This window comes from Tauraco erythrolophus, chromosome 2, assembly GCF_009769465.1.
Source record: "Tauraco erythrolophus isolate bTauEry1 chromosome 2, bTauEry1.pri, whole genome shotgun sequence".
Classification (NCBI taxonomy): domain Eukaryota; kingdom Metazoa; phylum Chordata; class Aves; order Musophagiformes; family Musophagidae; genus Tauraco; species Tauraco erythrolophus.
The window spans coordinates 132,119,552-132,143,878 of record NC_141466.1 but is presented as its reverse complement, the minus strand read 5'-3'; the positions used below and the strand labels follow the sequence as shown (position 1 = coordinate 132,143,878).

Genomic DNA, 24,327 nt, shown 5'->3' with positions numbered 1-24,327 from the left:
GGGGCTGTGCGCTGAGGAGCCGCGCGGCGCGGCCCGCTCCGCTCCGCCGCGGGGCTGCCCGGTGAGTACGCGGCCCGCTCCGCTCCGGGAGCGGCCGGCCGTCGTGGGGAGGCGGCGGGACGCGCTCCCGTGGGATCCGCGGCCTTTCCCGGAGGGAATCTCCCCTCAGCAGCCGGTGCGGAGCCCCGCCGCCCGGCCTAGAGGCGGGTCGCCGCTGGGCGCCCTCTCCCTGCTCCCCTCCGGGGGCCGTTGGCCGGGGAGGGGCCGTGCGGGCCGCGGCCCGTCCCCAGGGCCACCTTGGGCCGCTGAGGGAAGCGGGGCAGGCCGAGGGGGAGGCTGAGGAGGAGGAGGAGGGCGACCGGCCTTGTCACCGGAGCTGCGGTGCCCCCTCTGCTTTCCATGCGGGAGTCTCCTGGCCTGGGGAGCCACGAGCATCCCGTGCCCTCACAGGGGCTACGGTGGGTGTTCCAGCCCGTCGCCTGCAGCTCCTGCTGGGTATGCTGGGGGTGTGCTGCAGCTTTTGGTTCTGCAAACAAGGGCATGTCGTGACAGGACAGGGGGAAATGGCTTTAAACTGACAGAGGGGAGATTTAGATTGGATATAAGGAAGAAATTTTTCACTCGAGGGTGGTGAGGCACTGGCACAGGCTGCCCAGAGAAGCTGTGGCTGCCCCATCCCTGGAAGTGTTCAAGGCCAGGTTGGATGAGGCTTTGGGCAACCTGGTGTAGTGGAGGGTGTCTCTGCCCATGGCAGGGGGGTTGGAACAGGGTGATCTTTGAGGTCCCTTCCAACCCAAACCATTCCATGATTCTATGATTCTGTGAAACGCTACGGTAGGAAGAGCAGGAGGTTTCTGTTTTGCAGCCCAAAGAAAAGAGGAATTGGCGTGATGTGTCTGTTAACACGCACGTGTGCGGTGAGCTCCTGGAACGAGCCGAGTGCAGCTCCGAACTCGTCCACCCCGGGGGGAGAAGTTTGTGGTTTGAGTTCTTGTTTCCTGCTGGGGATCGCTGCTGACTACACGTGACCACAGCTTTTGCTGTGAGATCACATGGCAAATAGCTGGATGGTTGTGAAATAACGTGATAAGTAGTTCAAAAATAATTGTACCGGGGGAAGAAGTTACGTTTTTAGGTCAGTGATTGTTTCTGACAAAGCGTTCAGCGAGCCTTTGCTTAATTCATCCTCAGATAGTTGGGAGTGCCAGCGTGCTGAATAACAGGGAGGAAAAAAATCGCAGAGTGACTATGGAGAAAGGGAGTTATGCCAGTTTGTGGGAGTCAGCCCTTCAGTCGGGACTCAAATTGCGTCATTCTCATCCGTACAGAACTTCTGTCAAAGCTGAAGCGTCGCCTCGGGGTGTGCTTGTAAAGGGGACAATGTTTTGGGGCGCTTGTTGAGCTCCAAGCTGGCCCAGGCCATTCCGTGTCCCCTTCCTGGGCCTTTTGGATTACGTGTGACTCGGGAACAGTGGTGTTAGGGATTTGTTAGAATGATGTTAATGGAACTGTTTAAATCTTCAGAGTAGGTGTACTGAGCTGAAGAGCCAAAGGCCAGGAAATAGGGAAGGTTTGGCTCTGAGGACAACCGTGTTCTGTAGGCTCTGAAGATCGGGGTTTGGGTGCCCATGAGGTTGGGCGCCCTCGGGTCCTGCCTGCCTTATTTGTAAACCCCTTGGGGCAGGGCCCCGGGGGCTTTTCCCTCCTGTGGTACCAAATCGTTTTACAGGGCTACTGAGAAGCTTCATGAATCTGTGTGTTTTGGAGCTCTCCATTTTACAGTTTCCTGAATGTATTTTGTCAAAACCGTTCTAAGAGGAAATTGTTTTGGGATGCAGGTCTGGCTTTTGGGTTGTTGAAAGGAGGATGGACTAAAATTTGAGTTTATAGCTCTGTGGGAGGAGAAAGAATATGTCTTTTGGATGCTGTGAATATACTTTTGCGTCTCTTGTGCTTAATGTGACGTCCTTACTGTTACGTTAATATAAATTTTGTTCCATTTGTGCACTATTTTTTTATATATATGTATTTCTGAGCAAGATTTCTAGTGTCCCATGTATAGTAGGCTGCAAGTCTTGTACCTGAGCACGTGCAGAGAAAAGAAACCGTGGTTAACTTTTAGGAAGTGGAAAGAAATGGTTCAGATTCAGAATGCACGTGTACGTAGCTGTTAGAGACACAGCAAAACTCAGCAGCTTGAAGAGGGGTCGTTGCTCTGAGTGTCTTCAGAGTTCACGGAAATGTAATTTGTTCTGGGATCAAACGTTTTTTTTTAAAAAAACCTCAGTTCTTTTGAGGACGTGGGAGCGGTTTGAAATGTTCCGTGGAAGTGCAGGCTAACCAAAATGGCAGTGGGAATGGTGAAGCCCTCGTGAGGCTGCAAATGGCGTTCAGAATTTCGAGACTGTAAGTCCATTTCGAGTGATGAATTTTTTTAAAAAGACAAGGCTTTGAGGAAGTTTTATGATTTCTTAGGTTTACGGTTCGAGAACGGGGTTATGCCATCTCCTGTGCTTTGGTCGATTAAGCATTTGGAATTTTAGCCGAGTCTTGTTTAAAAGCATTATCTGGAAAGCCTGTTTAAGGAAGTGTTTATTCAGGATTGCAGTTAACTTCTCCTTAATCTTACCTTTCTCTTATTGCCTGATTAGGAGGGAGAATAATTTCTTGATTCCTCGTGCCTTAATGAGAACGTTTCTTTTGATCTTTCTCTGTTTGCTTTGTCCCTATTACAGGTTCTAATAGTCTCTGGTGTTTTGGGTAAGATGGTGGCTTGAGATTTAAACTCAAATTAACTTCAGAGCATCCTCTGTGTGCGTCTGGCGGCAGGTTTTAGACATGACCGCTCGGGGTGACGCTTTTTGAAAGCCGTACTTCTAGCCAGGCTTTTCACAGTGCTCCTCTGAAAGTCCGGTCTCTTTAAGCACCTTGAGTGCTTCAGTCCAAAGTGAAGCACTCTCCAAAGTCTGGACGTGACTTTTGGCAGCTGAAATCTTTGGTTTTTGTTAGCTTCCTTCCATGCAAATGGCTAACGCCGCAATGTTGTTAACAGCTTTTTGCAGAGAGAAGAAAGATGGAAAGTAATGCAGTTCTGCTGGAATCCAAGTCCTCTCCTATCAACCTGCTGAATGAAATGCATCAGCTGCGTCTCCTGGGCCACCTGTGCGACGTGACTGTCAGCGTGGAGTACCAAGGCGTCCGGGCGGAGTTTGTTGCTCACAAGGCTGTGTTGGCAGCAACAAGCAAGTTTTTCAAGGAGGTGTTCCTTAACGAGAAGGGCATGGATGGCCCGAGGACCAACGTGTTCCTGAACGAGGTCCAGGTCGCCGATTTTGCTTCGTTTCTTGAGTTTGTTTATACTGCTAAGGTAGAAGTGGAAGAAGACAGAGTGCAGCGCATGCTGGAAATAGCCGAGAAGCTGAAGTGCTTGGACCTCTCGGAAACCTGCTTTCAGTTAAAGAAGCAGATGCTCGAATCGGTGCTGCTGGAGTTGCAAAACTTCTCGGAATCGCAGAACTCCGAGGAAGACAGCGCTACCCAGCCAAGCGTTCTGCTCGAGTCCAAAGCAGCTGCTGTGGCAGGAGCCGAGCAGGCAGACCATCCTCTGGATCCTCTGGATTCCCCAGCAGACAGGCCCAGCAGTGGAATGTCTCCCGAGGTGCCGGCTACCAAATCCAAAGAGAAAACGGACAAAAAGAAGGAAATGATGAAGCCTCCTTACGCCAAAATCAGAAGGGCAAGTGGGAGGCTGGCTGGGAGGAAAGTGTTTGTGGAAATCCCCAAGAAGAAATACACCAGGCGGCTGAGAGAGCAGCAGAAGAACGCAGAGGTCGCTGTCGAAGAAAACAGATACCCTCAGGATCAGGAGGTGTGTGAGATGGAGAGAGAGGAGGAGCAGGCGGAGAACGACGTCAAACCCGAAAGCGAAGAACGCGATGGCAACTTTGAGTCGGAAGAAAACCTGAGAAAATCCGAAGAGGATAAAAAGAAACGAGGCAGTAACTTCAAGTGCAGCACGTGCGAGAAGGAGTTCCTGTACGAGAAAAGCTTCCTCAAGCACATCAAGCACAGCCACGGCATGGCGGCCGAGATCGTTTACCGGTGTGACACCTGCAGTCAGACCTTTGCCAACCGGTGCAACCTCAAAAGCCACCAGCGCCACGTCCACAGCAGCGAGCGCCACTTCCCTTGTGAGCTCTGCGGTAAGAAGTTCAAGAGGAAGAAGGACGTCAAGAGGCACATTCTCCAGGTTCATGAGGGTGGTGGGGAGCGTCATCAGTGCCAGCAGTGTGGAAAGGGGTTGAGCTCCAAAACTGCCTTGAGGCTCCATGAAAGGACGCATACAGGCGACAAGCCTTATGGGTGCACAGAGTGTGAGGCTAAATTTTCTCAGCCTTCTGCACTTAAAACACACATGAGGTATGAACAGACTTAACTGGCCTTGTGAGGTTCTGGGGGGAGCAGCAGAATCCCCTGGAGCACACCTTGAGCCTTCAAGTGAAGTGGGGATGTAAAACGTGACTGGCTGGAAAGTGTCCGTATTTCCTTTTTTCTTGTTTATTTTTTTTTTTGTTTCGTTGTTTTTTTTCTTCCCCCCCTTTGCTTTTCAGGTTAAGGGAGTTGCTGTCATTTTCTTTAAGCTAAAGCAGAGGTGCCTGGGCTGCTGCTGAAGCCCAGTTAACTTTTCTCATGGGAACAGACCTACTAAGAGTCAATAGGGTGTTTCACGGGAGAAAAGAACCCCCATGCACCAAATTATTTGCAGGATTAGGGCTGTAATTATTTCAGCTGATTCGATGCCTCTTTACAGTCGATAGAAAAACGTTACGCGATGAGGATGAAAATATTCTAAAAAGATTTGGCCGCACGTTAAATTCAAGAACACCAGATTTGGGTGCTAAACCTCAGATTTGGGTGGGTTTTTTTTTTTAGAAAACAACTGATGTGTGATGAGAAACGGGCTGAGGTGTCACTGTCTGGAGGTGGGTGAAGCGTCGAAGGCGCCTACGCGGAGCCGGCGAGATCAGTTGTAGCGCGTGTGTCGCGGAGAGACTCAGAGGTGGAAAAACACGGCCTTGAAAGTTCATGGGAGGGATGTTTTTATCAAGGCAAAAATTCCAGCTGTTAAGGGCTTTATCAGGCTAAAAAAGCAGCCATCTGCAACTGAAGTTGAGGTCATAGCCAGGGAGTAAATGTGGAGAGGGAGGCACAGAAGAAATATCCCAAAGTACTACTGCCCGTATCCAGAAAGAGAAGGCAGCGTGTTCCTGGGTGGTGTTTCCTGCAGGGTGGAAGGGTTCAGGAACACTGCTTTGTTTCACTGCCCCTTTCGAAGCCAGGGGGTTTACTCCCAGTAGTAGGAAGCACATCCAGAAGCCTAACTTTTGCTAGAGTGCTCCTCGGATGTGATTGCTGATGCAATCTCTCTTTCATCACCTGTCCTCTCCTAACTGCCAAAAACTGCTTCGTGCTGCTTGAAAAAATTGGGGTTTGGCATAAGAGGAGTTTCTCCTCCGTTGTGTACCACGATGACTATTCAATGAGCTTGTCCAATACTGGAAACTCCTAATTCGTGTATCGCGACAGTCTGTGGTGGGATTTCCTCATCTTTTTGTTTTTATTTTTACATCTCTGCTCTTCCCGTTGATGTGTGTCCCCACGAAAACTGCCCTTTGTGGACACACAGCCTTCCCCAGGAGATCACTCCACAAGGACGGGGTGACAGCAGGAAAAATGACTGTGTCCATCTTTTTATTCCGCTCCTCGAGTGCCACTTGTGCAGCAGCAAGTGACTCCTTGGTGGTTCTGCACAAGCAGCGTGCCGGGGAACGCGTCGCCCACGTTCTGCGTGGAATATTTAATTGGCAGTTTTTCTTTCAGTCTGTCTGTGTACAAGTTTTCTAAACTTTATTCAGTTTTTTTACCTTTGAAAAATTTGGTTTTACCCTAAGAAGTTGCTGAATCTCTGCGCGATGGAGCAGTAAAAGCAGCACTGCAGGAACCACAGTGCAGAATTTGGCCCAGCTGAAGGTGTTTCTAAAAGAAACTAAGATCTTGCGCAGGGATCCGGCCCCTTTTCGGAGAGCAGCTCCAAAGTGAAGAGAGCTTGCGTTGTGCCGCAGGGAAGGAGATACACCTCGCTGCTTTAATGTTGCTTTCTCATTTCAGAATCCACACGGGTGAAAAACCTTTTGTCTGTGATGAGTGTGGTGCCAGGTTCACTCAGAACCACATGCTTATCTATCACAAGCGGTGTCACACAGGTAAGGCTCGCTTTTGCCAGGCACTGCGTAGAGGAGGAGGAGGAGGAGGAGGAGGAGGAGGAGGCAGCCTGCTGCGGAACCAGGAGATCTTGTTTGCGCTCGGAAAACGTGTCTTTGGTGGTGGTGGGTTTTACATCAAATCAGATGTTCGCATCCCTGGGCATGATTTTACTGAGAGAGGTTCCCATAGGTGACTAGGCAGACAGTGGAGAGAGTAAAAGGAGCTGGTTAAAGAGAAAAGGAGTTCCCATCTGGGTGGGATCCGACGTCTGAGGCCGCTTTGGATAGTCTGTAATATCCAAAGACTGTCATCAACAAAAGGTCTAGCTGAATTCTGAAGAGAAAAGTTATTTCTCTGTGAGTCTGGAACAGTTAGCCCAAGGAATATAACACAGCGGTCTTGGCTTATCCTCATCTGCAAAGAAATCTTTTTAAGGATTTCCCTCGTAGTATAAATCCGTGGTTTGAACTGACCTTTCGTGCCACCTGCGAGTTGCGTGGGGTACTCCTGCGTCCCTTAATTGACCAGTCTTAAACCGGTCTGCGTTCTGCTGGTAACTCGTCCCTAAATGTAGAGAGCAGAAAACATGAAAACTGCAATGAAAACAGCACGTAATTCCAAACTGTGCCTAAAATTGGCCGCTTCCAGGTGGGAGCCTTTCCTCGGAGGTGTGCAGCGCTGGGTTTGTGAGGAGTCAGCCAGGAAACTCGCCAGGCGGTGAGCAGCCAGCTAGCTGCAGATGTGTCACACACCGTGTAACGCGTTGGTGTCACTCTCCTTTCTGCCCTCGCTGTAGGGGAGAGGCCTTTTATGTGCGAGACGTGCGGGAAGAGCTTCGCCTCCAAGGAGTACCTGAAACACCACAACAGGATCCACACGGGATCCAAACCGTTCAAGTGCGAAGTTTGCTTCCGAACGTTTGCGCAGAGGAACTCGCTGTACCAGCACATAAAAGTGCACACAGGTAAGAGGTGCTCTTCTGGTTGAAACCAAACCACCGCGGTGTAAAGCTGTAGACCTCACAGGTGCATAGTTCAGACACGGAATTTCTCAACCAGGATTTCCCAATCCTTCAGTTCCTACCCTGCTTGCACGTTCTGATTCCTGACGCAGTGTGTTCTTTCCTCCACTTCCCTTCTCCTGCTGCTTCCTGTGCTGCTTGCTGAGTTCCAGCAGTTCTCTGGAGTACCCCAAGAGCTGTGCAGATCCTGTTCCTGATGCTGCCAGGATTGTTGGTGACCGAAGAACTGTGTCTGGTTTAGCTTTGAGCCACGTGCTGCAGTGCTGATCTCGTCCTTGTCCGCATGCCCACCTCTCATGTTTGCGTTCTCTCCTGCTTGGATTTTCTCTTCAGGGTCAGTTTGATTCCCACCTGCTCCTCTGGTTTTGGGTAGAAAGCAGTGACCATAGGTACTGTAACACTGACTTTCCAGTGGTGCTGTCAGTGTCACCTGGGCTTTGTGTGTCCTGGTTTGGACTGGGACAGAGTAAGTTTCTCTTTTTAGCAGCTGGAAGAGCTCTCTGGTTTGGTTTTAGTCCAAGATTCGTTGTGAGAAGAACGTTGATAGCGCACTGAGTTGGCACTGAGGCCTCAAGGACATTTCAGCTTCCCGTGTTTTTGCCCATGTGCAGGAGCACAGCAGGGTGGGGGAAGCACGGCCGGGACAGAGCCCACAACTGCCTTTAGGATTCGAGCTTAGATTTAGGATTGAGGGCTAATTTGGCCAATGAAGCATTCCATATGCTGCAACATCATGCCCAGTGTATAGACAGATGAGGGTTGACCGAGAAGAAGGGCTTTTGCCCTTCCAGGGTCTCTCTCAGGCTCTCGGAGCACTCAACGCTCCTTCTCTTTTGCTTTTGGGCCTCTGGCTCATCTGGGATTGCGGTGTTGGGACTTCACCTGTTTGGGGACCGTTTGCTGGGACAGGACTGCTGCTGGTCACCAGGTGGTCAGCAACGACACTGTGCATCACTTGCTTGTCTATATTATTATTATATATATATCCATTTCTTTTTATTATTACTAAATTGTTCTTATCTCAACCCACAAGTCTCCTTCCCTTTTTCCCTTGAATTCTCTTCCCTGAGTGAGCAGCTGTGTACGTTCTCTTACTTTGCCTCCTTAGAGAGACAGCACTCTCCGGTTCTTGCCAGCACAGCTCTCAATTTCATCCCTCCCAGAGAATCTTAGACACTCTTTCTCTTTTCAGTTTTCTTGCTCGTTCTCTCAAAGTCCACGTTATTCAGCAATACGGCAGGTTGCAAACAATCAGGCTCCTTTCATTACATAATAAATACCACACTTCCTTATCCAGCACCACCCTGTCCTTGCCAGTATTCCCTGTTAGTAAAATTCCTATTTGGCTGCCGTGCCTTGCTCCATCTTTACTCCCTGCACCTCTGTGTCTAGCGTGGCGTTACCGTAAGGAGAGCAGGGGACATGGGCATGGCAGTGCTGATGTTAACGGTGTTAACTCCTGGTCTGGAATGTCATCCCTCTCTCTGTGACACCACTTGCATCTGTTAGAAAGTTTTTCAAGATCCCTTTTTCTGCCTTAGCCAAGGAGGGAGTAAACAGGAGGCTCTCCAGCCCTCTGGTTGTTTCAAGCAGTGTTTAATACAGTAAGCATAGCAAGACGGTTTGGGATGTGTTTGGAGGTAACCTAGTGGTGATGAGGCACCATGGTGTTCATGCTCACAGAACGTACCTTGGAAACAGGAAAACTGGTCTTCTGGGGCAGCACTTCAGTTGCTAAAGGAAAATACATGGAAAAAACGTGGAGGCTTCACAGTGGTTGTGTGGATTTATGCAGGCTATGGGTCTAGCCCTTACTCTATGTATCTGCTTACTTCAGATATGTCAAAATGTACCCAACTCTGAGAACTCTGAAAACACCTTGTTGTGTTTCTGAGGATGCTCGCGCGTACCGTATCGTTTGATGAACCACAGGGGTTACTGGAGGCTCCCCATTGAGCAGCACTGGTAACACCCCACCACCACCCCTTTAACGCTGTCCTCTGCGTCCAGGTGAGCGGCCCTACTGCTGCGACCAGTGTGGCAAGCAGTTCACGCAGCTCAACGCGCTGCAGCGGCACCACCGCATCCACACCGGCGAGAAGCCCTTCATGTGCAACGCCTGCGGGCGAACCTTCACCGACAAGTCCACCCTCCGCCGGCACACGTCGGTAAGAACCCGTCAGCCTCACTGCCTTGGAGCCCCAGAGCCTTCCTCCGTGGCCACGTGTTGACATGTCAGCTTTGTCAGGCCCGGGGGGGACTTCTGTCCTGTTTTTGTTGGGTTTAGCACGTTGGTTCTCTGGCGTGGCACTAAAATACTCAAATGGATTTTGTTCAGTCCTGAGACTGTGTTTAAGCCATTCCTCATCCATGGTGGCGTGACCTGCATGTTCAGTCACAGATTTGGAGAGGGACTTTTTACAAGGGTGTGTAGTGATAGGACAAGGGGCAATGGATTTAAAGTGAAAGAGGGGAGATTTACATCAGAGGTAAGGAAGAAATTCTTCCCTCTGAGGGTGATGAGGCACTGGACCAGGTGGCCCAGAGAAGCTGTGGCTGCCCCATCCCTGGAAGTGTTCAAGGCCAGGTTGGATGAGGCTTTGGGCAACCTGGTGTAGTGGAGGGTGTCCCTGCCCATGGCAGGGGGTTGGAACTGGATGATCTTTGAGGTCCCTTCCAACCCAAACCAGTCTGTGATTCTATGATTTGTTCCTCCGAGCGTCTTCCCCTGCGAATGGCAAAGGACAGGAGAATTCATTTTCTGGGCCAGGCTTCCTGCTGGACCTGTTAGGTGCTTTGTGAAAGCAGAAAGCTCACCAGGGACACCCATTAGTGCACAGATGTATACTGACCTAGTTCTGGGATGAAAAGAGAGACCTTCCCTCCCAGCAGCAGGTGTGAGCTGGATCCAGGCTTTCGCCTCCCACACAGCCATCGTGCGTTCAACCCTCTGGGTTGTTTTTTTTTTTTCCAGATACACGATAAGAACACACCCTGGAAGTCCTTCCTCGTCATTGTGGAAGGAGCATCTAAGAACGACGAAGGTCACAAAACAGAGCTTCCCGACGAGGAGTACGACGTGTCACCTAAAATACCCGAGAAGCTGCTGTCTTTCTCGGAGAACGGCCACTATCAGAACGTCACTGCTGTCGCGGGGAGCGCGACGGCGCTGCACGACGGCGGATCTGCCACGGGAACGGACCGTAAGTCAGACAGGACCCCGGGACCCCAGGAAGCCCTTATAGCCACCACTCTGAGCGAGCTGACCGTGCTGCAGACGCAGACAGACTCCGTGCAGCCACAGCTTCACGCTCTGGTGAACATGGAATAATTCGGTTCTTTACAAATCCAGTTTAAGCCGCACCCTTTGTATAGTCCTTTGACTTTGCCAGTAACCTACTGAGGGAACTAGGAGAAGCTCTAACAAGGAAGCAGGGCTAGCCATGAGACACGCACTGGATTTCCAGAATTTCCCCCAAAAAGTCATTGCGTACCGCTCCGTCTCCTGAAACCCAGCGTTACACCACGCCAGGGTAGAGGAGGCAGAACCCCAGGAAGTTTCTTCCCTGCAAATAAAAGGGTGTCGTTTGGCTCGTTTTTCTGGCCTGCAGAGAAGGCACCTGCATCGAGATGGGTTACAAAGAAGGTGTGAGTTGGATTTGCCGGTGATTTGGTGACACACGTACAATCCAGAGAAATGACGTCGTGGTTCTCAGCCCAGTAGCTCAGTGAAATTGCATTTTCCGTAGTGGAAATTCATACGTTAAAAAAAAAAAAAGTTTTACCCAGTTGCTTTTCAGGAAATGTTGGGTTATCTCTGCTTTTGCCAAAGATCCAAGCAGCGAGCCAGCTCGCTCCTTGGGAATACAGGTGGGAGCTAGTTTCGGAAAGGTTTCGTTCCAGGAGTTTTGATTCTCTAGTAGCGGAACGGGGAAGTGGGAGCTGAGTGCTGGTGGTATTTTTACGTTTTACTGGTGCAGTTTGACACTTGCACTCAGTCAGACACTCTTCACCTTCTGGCCACTCCAGCTTAGGTAGGACTTGGCAATTCAGAAACCAGAACATCTCCTGCACAAATATTGGTGAAAAGTAGTGCGGGAAAACCAGCTGATGGCCGTTTTCCTGTTAACTTGTATTTACCTGAGCTGGTTTCTGCTGGTGCAGGTGGGTCAGCGATGCTCTTTTCTCCACCATAACTCACTCAGGCAGCACTGGGTGGTTGCTCCGAACTGCAGACCTACTTTCCAATTAATACTCTGGTGGGAAAAGTTAATTACTGTGTTGCTGTCGAGTTGCTACAACTAATTCCACCCTCACCAGAGTCTCCAGAGGTAAATTCCCTTACAAACGGGAGGCAGTCTGGGTTGATCTGACTAATGGCATAAAAAGATGCAAATAAGTGAAAAAGGTACTGGCCTGTTGAAGGGATTGAGGTCTTTATTTCCCAGATTGTGAACGCTTTGCCTGTAGGACAGTGTTGGAATCTGCCCGCTGTCCGTCTGTCCCCAGGGAGGTGGTAAGAGGCAGGCTGTGATGAATAAACTTACAGTTCAAAGGCTTTAAGTGATGATCATCTGCTGCTAAATTTTGGTAGCATAACCCTGGTAATGCATCTTTTTTAGTTTGTTTTCAATAAGGAAACACGACAAAGCGAGGACAGGGACCGAGTCCCCAGTGTGGCTTCTGCTCAGCCCACGCTCCAAAACCTCAGCTTGGCAGGGTTTGGATCCCGTCGCCATGGGAATCATGCTTCTGTTTGGGCATTTCTTACCAAGACAGCAAGATCTTTCCTTCACGTCTCCTCCCCTTCCCCAGGGAGTACATCCCCCTGTTCTCCCCATTCCCGTCCAGCAGCTGGGAGAGCTGTTACAGGGGGAGACTCAAGTTTCCACCCTGGCTGAGTGTTTTCCTAACATCGAAGCTGAGCTGGAACGAGAAAGTTAGTTACTTTGGTGGACTTCATGTTAACCTCACTGGAGCACCCAGGAGGATTTGGGGTGTTTTCCCTGTGCAGGGAAGGAACCTTTGAGACACCTGACTTGGGATGACTCGTGTTTTTGGGAGCAGCTGTGAATCAACAGCAACTTGCCGGTATGGTTAACGCTTCAAACTCAGGAGCAGGTTCCCCAGTGCCACCTGTAAAAATCTGGAGCTTTTTTTTTCCAGTTCATTTTTTTTTCAGTTTTGCTTTTCTGTTTCTCTAATATTAAATGTAGTGTTTCCACAGAAACTTTCTCGGCTGCAGCTGTGAGAAAAGCTTTCTGACAGATTGCATTAGCGTAAAGGTAAGCACAACCGAGCCGTGCAGGGCCCGTTCTAAGGCTTCGGGGTTGGCAAAGCAATAGATGCCCAAACTGTGGCACAGAGCTATTTTTGAACCTTCGAGGGATGTCTGATGTGTCACCGCGGAATCAAAACTAACTTAATCTGTAGAAAGGGAATTTTTTTAAAGAGAACATTTCCAAGAGGTTATATTTGAAATATTTATTCAAGCAGGGCGTTCCCGTGGAAGCTCAGTATTCCCAATGACCCATGTAAAGAGTCTGTCCATATATTTAAAGTCTGAGCGTTAGTACCTGTAGCCAGGGAAACTTTTGTACTCCGGGAATGTACGGAAGTGAGTTACTCGTCTGAACTGTTCTTATTAAAATATTCAAATCTTAAGCCTGACCCTTCCCGTGACTTGATGACCGCATCAAATGTTTCTTCCACATAATCCATAGGCCCCCGTCGCCGTGAATGCCCTGAGAGTGGGGTGAGTCCTGACTCAGCTCTCCTGCAGCCCTGAAGCTGTCGGGTGCTGCTCCTCTTCCTCCGGCCCTGCGCTGCCGGAGCCGGGGCAACACCTCACCTCTCCGCGGCGGTCTCTTTAAGAGATGCTTACTAAAAAACGCTCCTAAAAAAATAGGAAATGTGACACTTTGAGGCATTCTGCTTTCCTCCAGGTGACAGCGTGTAAAAGGATCAGCCTGTGCTTTCCTAGAGGATATTTACCCTTAGGATACACCTTAACAGCTTGCCACAGTGGCCCGAGGGAAGCACTGTGCACTGGCTCTTACCATCACACAGAGGCTCCAGCCTCAGCCTGCCACTTTTGTTTCCCAGAAAAGGACACTGCTCGCTCCTCACATCCATGATTTTCACTTTATTCACGTACGGATTCACACAAAACATGATATTCTTGCTAAGGCCATTTCATTAATAAGTTTCCATAGTTCAGAGTTGTGTACTGGGGGGTGGGGGGAACACAGCAGAGTGGCAGATTGTCATTTTGAAACCGTCACAATTTACCACGGACACGCTGGGGGACATGCTGTAGCCTACTGACATGGAGCGAACGGTGGGGTTTTAATGGGATTACTCCAGAGCACAGGAACAAGACCACACAACCCCATGGGTAGGGGCTTCTGGCCCACCAGCTCCATCAGCATTACTAAAACTGTGCACGATACTGACGACTGGGAAAGGGAACGAAAAAAGGCATAAACCACTGGCCTCGGTTCTGCGTGCCACCGGGAACAGGAACCTGCACCACCTACGCTTCCCCTCACCCAGAGGTGCCCAGCCACCAGTGACGGGTCTTTGCTCGCTCAGGAAACAGGTAAATCAAACAAAAAACATTCCAGTCCCATCCTTCTACCCCAGGGATGTTCAGCAGTTAAATCTTTGGGCTGTCCTGTCCAAGATGAGATGGAACCTGCAGCTAATCCAACGTTAGCTGTAGGATTACCTACCTAACCACCTCCCGAACCCAGTACTGCCTCTGCTTGGCACAGGGGGCACGAGCACGCGACGGACTCTGGTTCAGGAACGGGACACCCTCGGAAAATGTCTGTCGGGCCTCGGTCCCGACAAGCCGAGGTGTCCACCTGCCTCAGAGCATCTCGAGCAGCACTAAACAGAATTAAAGTATTTCTTTGCCAAGTTTTGTGGGAAGGACAGAGGTGACACACACAGTGTCCCAGTTAAAGCACTGGTTTTGCTGCGGACAGAGGCTGGTGGTGAGCGGTGAGTGCCCTTAAAAACCACAACTAAGTGAAGAAACTGAAGGTGCTTGGAAGGACGAGCATCCTCCAGGCTTTTTTAATGCACTCACCTTCCCAGCTCTGCACAGCTCCCGGGTCTTTTTCTCTTAAGATGCGCAGAACAGGCCATGGAAAACAAGTGACCAGTGAGATCGGTCCGGAAAACAAAATCATCACCATAATTTGGCATGAGGAGCAGTTTTTGGTTATAGCACGAGCCAGTGGTAGAGATAAAAGTACCCCTTTAATAGCACTAAACCCCTTAGAGCAACAAGCCAAACTGTGTTCCACCCTAAACATCCAGATGAAAAACGGGAGAGCGGCACAAAACGCAGCGGATGAGCAGGGGCTGAAAACCAGAGAACTACTGCGTGACAACTCCCCCTGCCAAACTGCGGGGGCTCCCGAGTCTTCCTCCATATAATTCAGCAGGAAACAGTAGGAAGCTTAATCACCTCTAGTTAAAGGGAAGTGCCTGCAGAGAGGGCAGGAACTACGGGGTAGTGCCCGGCGCACGCAACACCTGTAGTAGAGACAGAGCAGCAGGAGTTTGTGTAAAGGAAAAGTTAGAAAAATAGATTATTACTCGGGTCAAGTCATCTCGGGGGTAGGAGGGACGGGATGCGCCACGAAATGAAGTCGGTGGAAAAATAGATCCAAGAAAATAGAGAAGAACCTTACATTCTATATTTAGATCTGAAATACAAAATACACCACGGACTAGGTCTGCTCGGGACAAGTGACTGTCCGGAGGGCGGACACGGATCTGCGCCGTCCTGCCCCCAGTGCTGGCTCCTTACGTGTTCTCTACTTCCACGCGTATCTGTGTAGGATGTGCAGGCACACACGTGCATTCTGCACGTCAGGGCCACGCAGCCTTTCACTAGCACCGTTAAAAAAGCTCAAAAAAAAACCAACCCCAAGATCCAAACATATCCGACAGATCCACTGAGAAACGGAAAACAGCAACAACACAGCTACAGATCAGGAGTGATTATTCGTACCGTACTGGTGCGCACAACATATTTACATGCTGGAATCAATGGTTCTGAGCCTGAAGACAGACGAGCAGGAAAAACTGGCAGCGGCAAGCGGAGACTTTGGGTTCACAGCTAACAAAACCGAGGAAGGGTTTCTGCCAGAAGCGCGCCTTTCGCCTCGGAAAGATCCGCCAGCGACAGCCAGGGCATCGCTTCCCATCCACCCCCGCTGGCACGACAAAGAGCAGGCTACTAACGGAACACACGGGCTTGTAAGCAACGGAATAACGCGGGATATTGGATCACGTGTCCCGTGGAGGTCCTTGGCTGTAGCACAAGAACGGATCACGCAGGCTGCATGCCACGAACGCCACGCACGGCTCACTTCAGGTCCCCGTCCCCTTCTCCTTGGATCGACTTCTTGATGCGGAGCAACATGGTTGTAAGCCACTGATCCAACCGCGATATCGAATCGAATTCTTTCACCTGTCGGGAAAATTTAAAAAAAAAACAAAACAGTTTAAGGTACTGGAAAGCAAACGAGATTGCTGCAAAAGCAGCATTCTGCAGCTTTTGAAGAGTGGCCTTTTAGAACTTCTATTATCTTCCCAGAGAAAAAAAATAAAATTAAATTAAAAATTAAAATTTAAAAATTTAAAATTTAAAATTAAAAATTAAAAAATAAAAATTAAAAATTTGAATTTTGAAATTAAAAATTAAAAATTTAAAATTTAAAATCAAAAAATTAAAATTAAAAATTAAAAATTTAAAATTAAAAATTTAATTTAATTAAATAAAATTAAAAACCTATCTATCCAAAAACACACAGAGCACTTTCAGCCACTGTCAAACACCGAAAGGGGCTGGAACGAAACCAGGCAGGATCTTTACTGAACTCTCAAGGATGAACTGGTCGTTTGAAGGCGGTAAGTTTGGGAGTTGCCCAGGCACAGGCGGGAAGCAGCTCTGCCAACGTCCGTCTCTCCCGCGGTCGCTCCGTGGCAGGGCAGTTCAAGCGGGGAAGCGCCCGGGGTTTTGCCCTGCTGGACTCGGTCGCAGCGCTCGGAGCTCAGGCAACCAGTTCCCCAACACTTCACAGCACACACGCCCCAAAAATAAGGTCAAAAAGGAACAACTCGCCATCCCCGAGAGCGGCGTAGCCAATTCCTGAGTACTTACCGCCTCGGTGTACGCCTCGCTGTTCTGCTCCTCGTGGGCTTCCAGCAGTTTCTAGGAAAACACCGTTAAAAATCAGAACACCCTCTCGTTACTGTGTGCTCCCAAACAAAAACGGTTTGTTGTTTGTTTTTTTTTTTTTTTTTCTCTTTTTAAGTCAGTTACAATAATCATCTTTCTGCTGCAGCTGCTTCCACAAGTCCGGTATAAACCCAACGTGAAGCGAGCGTGACGTCCCCTGCAACATTCCAACAAATTTCCAAGCACACAGCACGGGGAAAAGCACGACGCGAAGGGCAGCACGCGTTTTCACGCGTGACTTGAGTACTGGCTTTACTCACTTTCAACAGCTTGCACTCCCGTGAGTCTGTGAACGCTGGGAACATTTCCTCGTACTTCTCCAGCGCCAGCTGAAAGACAGAAGACGACCCTTACGCTCGCTTCACACGAAACCACCTGCTTTTTGTTTCAGTTTTTGCCTTCCAGTCCCAAAACCGCACCGAGAGCTTGGGGAAGCGTTCACAGTAAACCCAGTTGGACACTACGGCGCTTCAGGCTTCAGTCCGTGCAACAGCCGTGCGAATCCCTGCACGCCAACAACGCGTCTCAGCCGGAAAAGGAGGACTAAGATGGATGCAAAAAGTTTGGGATAACCACTCTGAGCCCACTGACCTTCGCGTTCAGCTCATCCACGATGAAGTGGCACAGAGTGGCTTTGAAGAAATACTCTTTCGCGCTGTACTTGAGCAAAGGATTATCCATCGTGTTTGTTCCGACCTAGGCACAGACAGGCACTGTTAGAGTCGGGAAAGAAAAACACATCGTTCGGAACTGAACTGACAACAGGACAGCTGAGGAAAATTACACACAGCACCACAATGCCAGTAAAGACCACGGGAAAAACGCCAGCGTCCGTATGAGAAGCTACAGGGAAGCCAGGCGGATTTTTAACTAATCCCAAGCAAGGTCAGAAACCTGGATGCAGCTGCAAGAGCGCAGCCCCCGCAGCCCATCCTGCTGGGAGCTGCTGCAGCAGCTCCGGGGCACCACGCTGGCACCTCGGGACGTCCTGGCTGATGCACAAGGGGCCAGCAACACCCGGAGCCCGACACCCGGAGCCACTTTTCGTTTCCAGGAAAAAATTGGAAACGCAGCCTCACCTGCTCGTAGATTTCTATCGCCTTCTGGTACTGCTCCAGCTGCGCGGCGTAGGCAGCCACCTTCAGCAGACACTTGTTGGCTGAGCTACGACCAAACAGCGCGAAAGTGAGGAATGGTGTCCCGGGGAAAAACAAATCCATGCCCTGGGACCTCCGAGCGCTACCTGTGCTACTTAACATACATAAAGGTGGGACCCAAAAGCTGCAAATGAGGGAATTTCCTGCAAATGAGCCAAAATTAAAACAGACGGAAAGGCACCAAGACCTTCAGCTCAGCACGGAGCCGGTGTCGGATACTGTTCAGCCCCTCCGTGCTTTCTCTGCCCCCAAAACGGGCACCCCAAACCAGACCCGCCTGCGTGCGGGATGAGAACCTGGAACAGAAAGGCCAGCAGGGCTGGGGCATCCCATCGGAGGACGTTTCGGAGGAGGCCGGCACACGCATGGGCCACCCAGGACAAACCCCCGTCTCCAGCCCTTCCCAAAGAGCACTTGCCTGTTGGACTCCTCGCCCTTGTAGTAGTCGGCAGCCTGCTCGTAGTGCGCGATGGCCTGCGGACAGAAACAGCGCGCTCGGACGCCGCTCCGCGAGCACAGCTTTGGCTCGACAAGCAAAAAAACAGTCCCCAACACAAGGACATGGAGCTGCTGGAGCGGGGCCAGAGGAGGTCACAAAGATGATCCGAGCGCTGGAGCACCTCTGCTATGGAGACAGGCTGAGAGAGTTGGGGCTGTTCAGCCTGGAGAAGAGAAGGCTCCGGGGTGATCTTATTGCAGCCTTCAAGTACCTAAAGGGCCTACAGGAAAGCTGGAGAGGGACTTTTTACAAGAGCGTGTAGTGATAGGACACGGGGCAATGGCTTTAAACTGAAAGAGGGGAGATTTAGATTGGATATAAGGAAGAAATTCTTCCCTCTGAGGGTGGTGAGACACTGGCACAGGTTGCCCAGAGAAGCTGTGGCTGCCCCATCCCTGGAAGTGTTCAAGGCCAGGTTGGATGGGGCTTTGGGCAACCTGGTGTAGTGGAGGGTGTCCCTGCCCATGGCAGGGAGGTTGGAACTGGATGGTCTCTGAGGTCCCTTCCAACCCAACCCAACCATTCTGTGATTCTATGATTCTATAAGCCTACAGCGACCGCGTTCCCAAAAGCTTTTCCATTCTGCACACCGAGAACACGGGGCTGCCCTCGGAAATTCAACTGTGAACTTGAATTAAACAAGTCCCCAACTCCAGGGCGGGTTCAGCGCAGGTGGCACTACTCTGGAGGAATGACTATGAGGAGGCTTCTGCCACGTTTGCCACGTGGAATCAGTCGCTTAACGGACGTGGCGGGGATTGATTTAAGTGGGGCTGCACACGGAGAGGCGGGTCATGAACAGAGACAGACGGGATCCCGGGGAGTGGAGCCGAGGAAGCAAACCATCACCTAGAAAATGACACCTAGAAACCACAAACTTTTGTTCTGCAAACTTCAAGGAGAAGATCTGCAGCTAGTTCAGCTGCTGCCGCTGGATTCCTGCTGAGGGACCTCAGTTATGGGAACAAGAGGGGGTCTGTGCAGCAGCTTCCTTCAGGTGCATCCCAAACCAGCCATGAAACTGCCCCAAAGTGCTTTTCAGCTGTGAAACACCACTCCGGTCGAGGAGGTTTCTCCCCGGGGTGTTCCTGCCACGGTGCTGCTCAGCACAGGGGCACATGGAAGAGTCGGGACTGCCCCACCAGAGACCCGTGCCGGGAAAAACCATCGCTCGCCCCAGTAACGCCAACTTCAGCTTAGGGGTGACTTGGATGGGAGAGGGGCTTTACCGGCCGCGCCGAGCTCGGCGCTGCTCCGGCTGGGAAAGGAAATGCAGCTGCAGAGCAGCTCCGGCAGCGCCGGGCAGCCTCACCTTCTCAATGTCCACCAGCTCGGCCTCATAGATCTCGGCAATGGTGATGTGGTGCTTGGCAGCGATGGTGAACCGCCCCTAGAGAAGGCAGAGGGTGCCCGTGAGGTGGGGGCTCCCCCTCCGCCCCGCACGCACGGCGTTTTCCGAGCTGCATCTCTCACGAGGACACCGGCCCCGCGAGCTGCCGGCGCAGCCTCTTACCATGTCGGTGTAGATATCGATAGCTGCATTTAAGCAGTTGATGGCCTCTGCAGCATGAGCGTTCGGGAAAAACAACAAAGTCAGCCAGCACCATGGAATTCCCAGCCCAAGACCCGCCCCCCTCCCTTCAAACGTCGGATCTCGGTCACGTTTCTCATCACCAGACCACAAACCAGCCTCCTCAGTAAGCACCTTCTCACACGTGTCCGTCTCTCTGTTGGGAACAACCAGCATTTTCAACCCCTAAGACCTACAGACGTGACATCCTCTGCGTTTTTCCATCTGAGGATCTGATCCCAATTCACCCACTCCAAACAGCCCGGATCCCACCAACCGCCCGCCGGTGCGCTGGGAAAAAACTCTGACGCTGACGAGGAACAGTCAAAAATCAGGATGGGCAAAATATAAACGACTTGTAGGCCAGGTTTGTGGGGCTGCGTCCTCAAACAGAGCAAAATTCCAAAATGCTCATCTCCCAAACACGCGGGGACTGTCTGTTTTCTAGGAAATGTGGGGGGTTTACGATTATAAAACAGTATTATCGGCCCCGAGTTAGTTTCTTCAGCCCCCCGGGACAGGAAAGCACGGGCAGTGCTGGTGGGCTGCTCAGTGTGTTTCCCAATGCCCAGCTGGGATAAGGGGAATCGGAGTCTTCCACAAAACCACAACCCTCCTCTGTGCCACCGGATTTGAAGAATCCAGATCCTGTATCCTCATCCCGCCAAAGGTCGGTCCATTTTCCTCCTGCCTCGGGGAAACCCCTGGGAACGGGGCTGGGGCTAAGGGCAGGGATCCACTGCGATCCAGTCCCGAGACCTGCCTTAAGTGTTCCTTAAGAAGTAAGGATTTCCCTAAAGTCAAGGGAAAAATCGAAGGAAGTCGGAAGGGAGCTACCGAGGTCACAACCAACGCGCTGCAGCGTACGCCGAAGCGCCAGCCGTCACCCTACGCGTCCCGATCCATACGGCACACCGAGCCGACCAGCTCGCATCCTCTCAATGCCCATTTCGGGGAAGCAGAAATGCAGGAGATACTCCGGCTTTTGAGTAGCCACCAGCGAGTCCCCGCAGCCCCGGTGACTACCGCAAGCCTCCGCGCGTCCCCCCAAGGAACGACGCCGGATTTCGCCGCCCTTACCTTGCGGGTCGGCTTTTTTGTAGGCGTTGCCGGCGTCCACGAAGCTGGTGGCCGAGTCGTGTTTGCTCTGCAGCTGCATGTGCAGCTTGGCCGCCTGGCAAAACGCGTTTCCTGCGGCTGGGAGAGAAGCACGCGCCGGCCCCGTGTACCCCATCCCGGCACCGCCGCGGGATGGCAAAGCGCCGCCGCATCCCAGGACCCGGAGAGGTTTAGAGACCCAAGGAGAGCCCAAATTGTCGGTATCTGGGCGCTGGCTCGTCTGCCAGGCGCTGTGCCCGTCCCCCCAGGGGGGTATCCCACCCGCCCGCTCATCCCTGGCAACCCACGTTCATCCTCGCTCCGGGCTGCGCCCGCATCTGCGGGGTCAGCAAGGGGGGATCCCTGGCATCTCGCAACCCATCCCATTTGGCATCGCACCCCAAAGGTCTTTCCTTGCCCGATGAGCAAAGCCCTTTCAGCAGCCTTCGGAGCTTTCATCCCAAAAAAGTTGCACCCCAGCTCATTCAACAGCAGGAACGTTCAGGTCGCCCCCCACCCACCCCGTGCCCACCCTCCCAATATTTAAACCATCGCAGGGCCAGGGAAAGCAGAGGAACTGCATCGCCCCTGGCACCGTCCCCATGGAAACAGCCTGGGATGTAACACCCTGCTCCGATGGGAAGAGGCCGGGGTGCTCGTGGATTGGAACCCCCCACGCAGCCCCCCCCGGCAGCGGCGGGGGCCGGACTCACCGCTCCAGTTTTTGGCGATCTTGAACATGTTGGCAGCCCTGGTGTACATCTCGCAGGCTTCCTCCACCCGGGTGTTGCCCCTGCAAACGCAGCGAGAGCGCCCCTGATGCCAGCCGGAGCGGAACGGGGGGCTGGCACAGGCTCCGGGGCGCTGCGGCCCCACGTGCCCCCCCCACGTGCCCCCCAGCCCCCGTGGGCTCGACGGGGCCGATCAAACGCGGGCACACTCTCTTCTTCCCAACAAAAAACCCTGGATGACTCATGATTAATTTATCTTGAGAAGTTACAATATTTTTGTTAATTAAACATAGATTTTTTTCACGGATTTATTCCTGCAAGCTCGGTGCTGCTGACCCCGGAAAGGCGGGAGAACGGGAAGCGATAATGTTTTTTATTGCCTTTTTTTTTTTTTTCTTTTTTCCCCTCTCCTTCCTTCTTTTGGCAGCTGACCACATTCCCTCTAGACCCAGGCGGGATTTTTGGACGGCTCCTTGCCCTTGACAGCCACCTTTTGCGGGAATTCGAGCCAAAGGAAGCAGCCCGGTAACGCGACACCCCGCCAGGAGCCCAAAACCGGGCGGTTTTCAGCCTTTTAGTCTCAAAAAAAAAATTTAAAAAAAAAAAAAAAGGAAAGCATTTGTGTGAGCTAATGGAGCTCTTCAGGAAAAAGCCCGGCTGCGGATAACGCTCTTGGCCGGGCACTTGCAGCCTGGGCACCCCCTGTCACCAGGAGGATGCCAAGAGCAAAGTCACCCACCGCTTTTCCTTCCATTTTAAAAGCCTTTTTTTTTTTTTTCTTGCATCTATTTTTAGCCCAAGAAATGAGAAATTTCCCCTCTCGAAATCTCTGCCCGTTTGCTCCGAGGATTTTCGGTGCTTTGCCGCCCGGATTACGCCCCTGGCGCACGCCCTGCCCGATTAATCTGCCCGAGGCCGGGGAGGAATTTATTTATGAAACTTGTGCTTTCGGAGCTGCGGGCACCAGATTTTTCCAGGCTGTTATTTAGCAGCATCGGGACCTCCAAATGCTCTTTTCTTGAAATCATCAAAAAAAAAAAACAAAAAACCAAGATTGGATTGAGGTGGCTGAAACTGCCGGTTTTTCCCAACCCTTCCGGGCACAGCTCTCGCACCCCCAGGAATATCCACTTTGGAACCAAAAGCCCCCGGAAAAATGAAGCTCATCCTCATCCTCGGGGTGAGGATGCTCGGGGATGCAGAGGCCGCCTCTCGCCGGGGCGAACCCCGGTGACGCGGCGGCGGGAGAGGATTTACTGGGATAAAGCTGGGATGAGCTGGTCCAAGGGCCACCCCCCCCCAGTGGGTTACACGCGGAGGGGGGGCACAGGCGGGCGCCCCGAGCTGCAGAGGCTCGAGCGAGCTCATCACACCGCTGTGCCCACGGTGCCCACGGGCAGCTGCAGGAGGCAGCGCCCGGGGGGGCTGTGCCTACCCCCCCCCCCCCGTGCCCTAACGCAGCCCACCCGCTGCAGAGGCGCAGGGAGACCCTCGCCCACACTGGTGGGGGGGCACAGCACCCAGGGGGAGGGGCAGGAGCTGCCCCCCTGCAAGAACGCAAGCGCAGCACCCAGCTCCCTTCGCACACCCGCACCCCCCTTTTTGCAGCCCCCCCCTTCGCACCCCCCCTCCTTTTTGCAGCCTCCCTTTTTGCAGCCCCCCCTTCGCACACCCCCCCCTTTTTGCAGCCCCTCCCTTCACCCCCCCATCACCCCCTTTTTGCAGCCCCCCCTTCGCACAGCCCCCCCTTTTTGCAGCCCCCCCCTTCTCACCTTACAAGCCCCCCACTTTGCACACCTGCCCCCCCCCCCCCCCCATTTGCACCCCCCTCCCTTCGCACACACCCCCCCCCCCCCCTCCCCGCTCACCCGAAGAGCCCCCGCAGGAAGGAGTGCGACCCCTTCACCCGCTTCTCGGCCTCCGCCATCAGCTGCACGGCCTCCCGCTCCTTCCCCGTGCTGTCCATGGCGGCGCCGGGCCTGCTTCGGTCTCCTCCTCCTCCTCCTCCTCCTCCTCCGCCGCCGCCGGCGCTGCACCGGCGGGCGCGGGCACGGACGGGGAGGGCGGCGGCGGGCGCGGGCACGGGGGCGGGGCGCGTGCACGGCGCAGGACGCGCGCTGCAGGTTGCACGGTGCTCCTTGCACCATCCGTGTTGCACGGGGCACGTTGCACAATCACGGTGCGCGATCCGCGTTGCAGGATGCACGTCGCACCTCGCACAGTTCGTGTTGCACGGGGCACGTTGCACAATCACGGTGCGCGATCTGCATTGCAAGATGCACGTCACACCTTGCACAACTCGTGTTGCACGGGGCACGTTGCACAATCGCGTCGCACGGTGCATGATCTGCGTTAGGAGATGCATGTTGCACGTTGCACAATCACGTTGCACGGTGCACGATCCGCGTTGCAAGATGCACATCGCACCTTGCGCAGTTCGTGTTGCACGGTGCATGTTGCACAATCACGGTGCACAGTGCACGATCCACGTTGCAAGATGCACATCGCGCCTTGCACAGTTCATGTTGCACGGCACACGTTGCACAATCACATTGCACGATCCGCGTTGCAAGATGCACGTCGCACCTTGCACAATCTGTGTCGCACGGTGCACAATCCACGTTGCAAGATGCACATTGCACCTTGCACAATTCATGTTGCATGGGGCACGTCGCACAATCACGTTGCACGGTGCATGATCCACGTTGCAAGATGCACGTTGCAC

General features: G+C 52.4%; 2 protein-coding genes across 5 annotated transcripts; one reads left to right on the top strand and one right to left on the bottom strand.

Moving 5' to 3' along the window:
- The first annotated feature begins 33 nt into the window (after positions 1-33).
- On the top strand, positions 34-12,017 carry GZF1 (GDNF inducible zinc finger protein 1). 2 transcript variants are annotated; one of them, XM_086631937.1, is made up of 6 exons: positions 34-61; positions 3,053-4,419; positions 6,169-6,263; positions 7,061-7,228; positions 9,296-9,453; positions 10,260-12,017. In XM_086631937.1, exons 2-6 carry the CDS (start codon positions 3,074-3,076, stop codon positions 10,614-10,616), a joined length of 2,124 nt encoding a protein of 707 aa, XP_086488063.1. In that variant the 5' UTR covers positions 34-61; positions 3,053-3,073; the 3' UTR covers positions 10,617-12,017. The 2 variants fall into 2 exon arrangements, with proteins under 2 accessions (XP_086488063.1, XP_086488064.1); XM_086631938.1 differs by lacking the exon at positions 10,260-12,017 and having other exon boundaries at positions 6,913-7,228; positions 9,296-9,333.
- Positions 12,018-15,657: 3,640 nt separating this feature from the next.
- Positions 15,658-23,568, bottom strand: NAPB (NSF attachment protein beta). Of its 3 annotated transcripts, none has more exons than XM_086631162.1 (11): positions 23,471-23,568; positions 21,576-21,664; positions 20,854-20,970; positions 19,717-19,763; positions 19,516-19,593; positions 18,123-18,178; positions 17,627-17,711; positions 17,139-17,243; positions 16,808-16,876; positions 16,470-16,520; positions 15,658-15,776 (listed from the first exon to the last, which is right to left on the bottom strand). In XM_086631162.1, exons 1-11 carry the CDS (start codon positions 23,566-23,568, stop codon positions 15,672-15,674), a joined length of 900 nt encoding a protein of 299 aa, XP_086487288.1. In that variant the 3' UTR covers positions 15,658-15,671. The 3 variants fall into 3 exon arrangements, with proteins under 3 accessions (XP_086487288.1, XP_086487289.1, XP_086487290.1); XM_086631163.1 differs by having other exon boundaries at positions 21,585-21,664; XM_086631164.1 differs by lacking the exon at positions 20,854-20,970 and having other exon boundaries at positions 21,585-21,664.
- Positions 23,569-24,327: the final 759 nt, after the last annotated feature.

Excerpts from the sequence above, each read along its gene's own strand:
- GZF1 (XM_086631937.1), top strand. The coding sequence starts at position 3,074 with ATGGAAAGTAATGCAGTTCTGCTGGAATCCAAGTCCTCTCCTATCAAC. Across the intron at positions 4,420-6,168 it reads GCACTTAAAACACACATGAG|AATCCACACGGGTGAAAAAC; the intron begins GTATGAACAGAC and ends TTCTCATTTCAG. Across the intron at positions 6,264-7,060 it reads TCACAAGCGGTGTCACACAG|GGGAGAGGCCTTTTATGTGC; the intron begins GTAAGGCTCGCT and ends CCCTCGCTGTAG.
- NAPB (XM_086631162.1), bottom strand. The coding sequence starts at position 23,568 with ATGGACAGCACGGGGAAGGAGCGGGAGGCCGTGCAGCTGATGGCGGAG. Across the intron at positions 19,594-19,716 it reads TCGATATCTACACCGACATG|GGGCGGTTCACCATCGCTGC; the intron begins GTAAGAGGCTGC and ends TGCCTTCTCTAG. Across the intron at positions 16,521-16,807 it reads GGGAGTGCAAGCTGTTGAAA|AAACTGCTGGAAGCCCACGA; the intron begins GTGAGTAAAGCC and ends GTGTTTTCCTAG.